The 6,457-nt window shown below is 37.0% G+C and overlaps 1 protein-coding gene across 1 annotated transcript; it reads left to right on the top strand.

The window, feature by feature from the left end:
- Window positions 1-341: 341 nt before the first annotated feature.
- Window positions 342-6,057, top strand: LOC140746460 (uncharacterized). The gene is made up of 4 exons (XM_073078611.1): window positions 342-637; window positions 1,212-1,309; window positions 2,578-2,668; window positions 5,945-6,057. The coding sequence occupies exons 1-4, from the start codon at window positions 379-381 to the stop codon at window positions 6,055-6,057; spliced, it is 561 nt and encodes a 186-aa protein (XP_072934712.1). The 5' UTR covers window positions 342-378.
- The last annotated feature ends 400 nt before the right edge of the window (window positions 6,058-6,457 follow it).

Raw genomic sequence — 6,457 nt, 5'->3', positions numbered from 1 at the left:
AGTCTTGGGGATAGCAAGACAGCCGTCGCTCACCTGATGTAGAATTCTAATAATTCTACCTAGGCTTGAATACAGATGTTCATAGGTGGAATTGACTACTTACAATCGGTTAGACATACAAACCTGTAGGTACAATACAGGTCTAGATAGACCACCTAGTCCAGCTCGCTTACTCCTTCTCTATCTAGTCAAATTATGATTACCAATACTGTCCTCTCACGGCAACCTTAAGTAATATTACTGTGTGTATTACTAAAACAAACTTTTTTGTACCACAATTTATACTGTAATCATAGACAACATAATTAATCATTATACTTTAAGACATAAATGTCATTCTATCCTGTCATTCTTGATGTCAAAACATTTAAATCCAAAATGGCAAAAAGCGGTACCGAAGACTACACAAAATCCAGCGATAAGCGGCGCAGTTCCAGTCGGTCCACTGCAGTGCCTCTGCACTTCTCCGTCCACAAGCCCGGCTGCCACTTCGAGAGCTGCTGCGGCATCTGCAACCTGTTTCCTGGAGTCCTGCTGATCGCTTTCAGTCAGGTCCTCGTGGGTTCCGTGCTAATGACCCTTGTCTTGACGCACGGGAAGCAGTATGATGAGATGCACCAAACGTCAGCTTCTCAAAGTGAGTTGTGTTAAGTTCTTAAAGTTAGACGACCCGACGACCGCGTGGCGGAGGTCACTATACCAGTCTGACGTGCAAAAGTTTCCGGCTTCGATCCCCGGCCAGGCAGGCATCCGAATGATGAATTTAGATTTTTGTTCTGGGTCTAGATGTGTATTCGTGTGTGTGTGTCTATGGCACGCATGACACAGGGGATCATAGTGTGGGGCCGTGAGTGTAGAAAGTGTCTTTTAAAGGCATGTGTGTGTTTCAAAGGACTGAGACATGTGGCTGTGGCCGGTGATGAAGGCTGTGGTAATGCAGGCACATTTAGGTGTATTAGGCGTTACAACTTAGTTTTCAAGTGCTAGATACGACCACATATATAATGAAAAATGACTGACTTTGTCTATAAACATCAAATGTAATTAATTATTTAAACTTGGTACCAAAATGGATAAATGTAATTGAAATAAATATTAAAATAACAATTTATTCAAAATATATTCCTATTAAACTCTATTTTAACCTCAACTATTTACCACCGATTTCCCGTGGACCATTACAAAGGAAATATAATATGCTTGTATTCTAGTTATGAGTATGGCCACTGGTGCCATATTGACTGGGGTGATTGGCGCCGGATGCTTATTGATCATCGTGGCTCTCACTGAGAACTGTCGGGCTATGCTTGTAAGTCATTAGACTTATAATTTTCTATGTAATAACTTAATCTTATATATAAAATTCTCGTGTCACAATGTTAGTTTGAAGTTTGAAGGTGGTAGAACCCCTTTGTGGTTCGACTCCGGCGGCACCACCGCCACACCTATTTCTACCTAATAACAGCAGTGTTAGGCGCTGCTGTGTTCCGGTTTGAAGGGTGTGGTAAGGGAGACAGACTTTTTCGAGGCATTCCAGCTTAGTCCTCAGGGGTAGCGGCGCATCTGTGGCCGACCTCAGGTAGGAATATCTAATCCTATCTGGGGTTGATTACAGATGTCCATGGGCGGCAGTAGCCACTTACCATCAGGTGGACTGCATGCTCGTCTGCTACTCTTATATTATAAAAAAAAAAAAAAAAAAAATAGTTACCGTACTCCTCCTAAACGGCTTTACCGATTTTCACCAAATTTTATTCAGTAGGTCTGAGAATCGGCTACTATCTATTGTTCATACCCCTAAGTGATAAGGGTTGTTCAGCCTTAACATTTATTTATATGGCAACACGACGTTTGCCGGGTCAGCTAGTATGATCTAAAATTATAATAAACTTCTACAGTGATAGGACGACAGTAAATAGCATCACATTTTTTTTGGTGAAATTGAAGTAGCAGACGAGCATTCAGTCAACCTGATGCTTAGGCCTACTGTCGACCTTGGACATCTGTATTCTACCCCAGATAAGACTAGATTTCTATCTGAGGTTGGCGCAAATGCGTTGCATTGATGACTAAGTTGTTACGCCTCGGATAAGTATGTCTCTCTTACACGCTCCAAAGCGGAATACAGCAGCGTGTAACAGTCGTTATACGGTAAAAAGAGGCGTGGCGGTGCCTCCAGGGTCGGATCACCTGCAAAATGTATGAAAACATGAAAAATATATTAATATGATAAAATCTCAATCCTTAAACAAAAATAATTGTTGATTATAAAAATCGATTATTTTGCACATTCTTATAATCATAATCATAATCTTAATTGCATTATGCAGTTATCACATACATATAAAGATGTTGTAAATTTTGATACAGGGGCATGAAACCCTGTAAGGGTGTAGGTAGCAAGTTAAAGTATACATGCACAACATGGTTTTAACTAGGCTTAACGTTTTAAGTAGTGCCAGGCGGATTGCACGCGCTATCTGCTTTCAATAAAATGACTAAGATCTTAATTTGCTAGAGTATTTTCAAAATATTTATGAAGTACTTAGCAATTATCCTATCTTATATGTTTTCAAGGTATATCTGCTGGTGGCGACGATGGTTTGGCTCGGAATACTAACGTTAGCGGTCACAAAGATTGGTCGCGCTTGTGGTCGTTTTAAGGACGGTAAGGCTTCAAACTTTTATCTGTAATATAGGAGTAGCAGACGAGCATGCAGTTCACCTGATGGTAAGTGGCTACTGCCGCCCATGGACATCTGTAATCCCAAGATAGGATTATATATTCCTACCTAAGGTCGGCCACAGATGCGCCGCTACCCCTGAGGACTAAGCTGGAACGCCTCGGATAAGTCTGTCTCCCTTACCATACCCTTCAAACCGGAACACAGCAGCGCCTAACACTGCTGTTATTAGGTAGAAATATGTGTGACGGTGGTGTCGCCGAAGTCAAACCACACAGGATTCTACCACCTTCAAATTTTATGTAATTGTACCTATCTATTTACCTACCTACAAGACTTGGTACATAATGGAAAGTCCCCGTCGCGTATTGCAACATCAGAGAAGTCGATAATGCGTCACCGGCGTCAAATAAAAGCTCTTTTCGTATCTATCGAAAAACCCCATGTCATAGCGCTCCGGGAATACCTTGGAAGGAAGTACATTCTACAAGTTGCACTTTCGTCAGGGTATCAAAATAGATTAGTAAATATTATTCACTTCTAAAAAGAAAATGTTACCAGTTTTGACGATTGAAATTGTCACTGTCATTTATTTTCGTGTTTGAAAAATATTAAAAAAATGTCGTTTTTAGAGCATTTACGAATGAAACGATATTTCTCTGCACTTTTTCTTCGATTTCGTGTTTTTGCACCACTTAACTGCACATGTCGGCATTGTTCCGCGTAAATTACACCATGACAGCCATTGAATGGCTGACACATTGTAAGCCATTTAATGGCTTCCTTCAATTACAAGGCAGTGAGATATCTATACTTATCTATGGGTATTAACATAAAACTTTCAAATGATCTCTCGTACTTCACTTGCTTCTATATACTTTATTAGTTTTGACTTTATTTCATCTCACAAATGTGTTCAAAACACAGAACACAACAGCGCTCGATACAGCTGTTATAAGACAAATTGGTGTGGAAATCACGGTTCTGAAGCCGACCCATAAAGGGTTATACCACCTTCAGTTTAGTGTTGATGAATATATGATGATGATGATGATGATGATGATGATATGATGATGATGTGATGAATATAATCAAAATTATTAAAGCCTAGTAAAAGTTATCAAAATTTTAACATTACCAGTCAGTTTAAACATGAAATATACCTAAATTTAATTACAAAATCTATTACCAATCGGCACATCCGCAGTTCTGCCTAATATCATTTTAACCACGTGCGAAATTAATTAAATTGAACGTATGCTAACTGAATATTCCAATGAAAATATTGCTATAACATAATAATATTCATTTTCCTAAATGCAGAACAAACGTCGAATAGAAGTGGCATGCTTTTTAACACGCTTTTATTAGCTTCAGACGTATGTATGTTGGTATGTTGGTATGTTGGTATGTTAGTATGTTAGTATGTAACGGAATCTTTGAACAAGATTTTAACCCCCTTCAAAACGTCGGATTAACTCGAAATTTGGCATACTTATTAAGGACCGATGACAATTCAATATTTTAAACATTAATAGTTTTGTACCATTGTCCTTATCAACATCCTCTGGATTAACGACTTTCGAGGCGAGATTTTTCAAACACCTTCAGCAAAGTTCATCGCAACTTTAGATTGCAAATAATTATTGCTATTTAGTTTCAATAGGCGTAACTTTTATATCGTGATTTTTAGTTTAGAAAATAATAATGTTATTTCCCTATAACTCAAATGTTCTGAAACATATCTATAATGCGCTCTTGTAGAATGATTTTTAGGATTCCGTACTCAAAGGTTAAAACGAAACCCTCTGCGGTCTGTTCGTCTGTCGTTGGGCTTTATCTCTTAAATCGTAATAGATAGACACTTGATTTTTTTACAAACGATGAATAATGGTGGTCGCTATAACGAGAAATACTAAAAATTAATAAATAATTATAGTTCAAAAAACTAAAAAACACGCTTTTTTTGATAAAATCAACTAAAAAGTAGAAAATAATTTTTAATCTAAGAATCAATTAAGGAACAGTAAATAGTATAATTGTGGAAAAAGTGTGGGGTGCTCCATTTATCAGGTTCGAAAAGCACCCTACACTTTTTCCACAATTATACTATTTACGGTTCCTTAATTGATTCTTAGATTGAAAATTATTTTCTACTTTTTAGTTGATTTTATCAAAAAAAGCGTGTTTTTTAGTTTTTTGAACTATAATTATTGTTTTTTTTTTCGTTTTTATTTGTTGATTTTTTTGTAAACAAACAGACATATTTTATTTTATACGATACGAATACTGAAACGATGCAAGTTCTTAAGTCACAAACAGATTTTAAAACAGAATGCACAATTTCACAAAATAATCTAAGTAGTTGTAATGATATTTTTTATACTAAGGTATTTTCTGCAAAGTATAATTATGCTTTTATAGTCTTTAGACAAAAACACAACCACGATATGTTACTTAAAAGGAGAAACTTCCTACCATCGTCGATTTACCGGTCTGACATACAGCGTTGCAGGTTTGATTCTCGGTCAAACAGAAACGCAATAAAATAACGAATTTATATTTCTGTCTGGATATTTGGATAGTTACTTGTGTGTCTGTAGCATCCACAACGCAGGGAATCCTAATATGGGACTATGAGTGTAGAAAGCATCATCCTAACTAATATTATAAATTATTTGTGAATTTGTCTGTTTGTTACGCTTTCTCGCCTTAACTATATAACCGATTGTCATGAAATCTTGTACTCACGTAGTCAGGAATTCAGAAAAGGACTTCGCAGCCTTGAAATTGAACGAAGCCACAAATGGCTGATTTGTCAGTTATTTTTTTGAATTGTTGACAAATAAAAAATAATAAAAACGAATTATTACGAATAAATAACTAATACTGCGTAATTTACACAATAAATAAAGGAGTATTTCAAATATTTTCGGAACATTTTAGCACGGAGACGTGGCAAAACTTTTTTACGCAACTATTTCAATTCTCATAACTGGTTACATTTACTCGTTAGGAGTGAGTAATCTTTACTAATCTATGCCAGAGGAGATAAAACCTCTTAATGCGAGCGAAGCCATGGGTAAAGCTTATTTAATATATTTTCTTTGTATCAATCGACAATCGTAACACATCTACCCGTTTCTAGCTCTGTTTCAAAACCCGCCGTCCATATTTATACGAGCGGACATTTTGAAATGTGAAATAAAATTTGCATGCGTAACTCGATTAACTTATTGAATATCAATTTTTATTTTCAGCGACGAAAATAAAAGACGAGCAACACCGGCTGGCGAACCTAGCTTGTGTTAGTGGGCTGTTCACGTTTTTGGGAGCAGGTATGGTCTTTGTTATGTGTATGTTGGAGGAGTGATGGCGTAGTGGTTTAATATCAGTCTGGGGTTCCCGGGTTTGAATCCTGGGCAATGTGATTTTTTGAAGTTGTGTATATTAAAAATTAACGATCATTTGCGTTATGGTTGTGAGGTTGTGTGTGTGGAAGTTGTGTGTGTACTGACTGAAAATTTGAGTTACCGGTAAAGGAAAATATCGTTGAAACTCATACGTCTGAGATTTAAAAAGAGTTCTGAGGGCTGTGTAAAGTCTGTAAATCGCACTTGACTTAACTGGGTTTAGACCCCTAGAGACTCTGGGCCAACGGAGGACTGGACGTCCCTAACTATTTTCGGTTTAATTCTATTATTCGTCACTTTTTCCCGTCAAGTTAAAAAAAATAGAAGAATATTTGAATTTGAAATCATTCTACTTCATCA

Source organism: Epargyreus clarus, unplaced genomic scaffold (assembly GCF_041222505.1).
Source record: "Epargyreus clarus isolate Ecla_fem2 unplaced genomic scaffold, WU_Ecla_fem_2.2 ptg000012l, whole genome shotgun sequence".
Lineage (NCBI taxonomy): Eukaryota > Metazoa > Arthropoda > Insecta > Lepidoptera > Hesperiidae > Epargyreus > Epargyreus clarus.
This window is presented reverse-complemented; position numbering and strand designations above follow the sequence as displayed.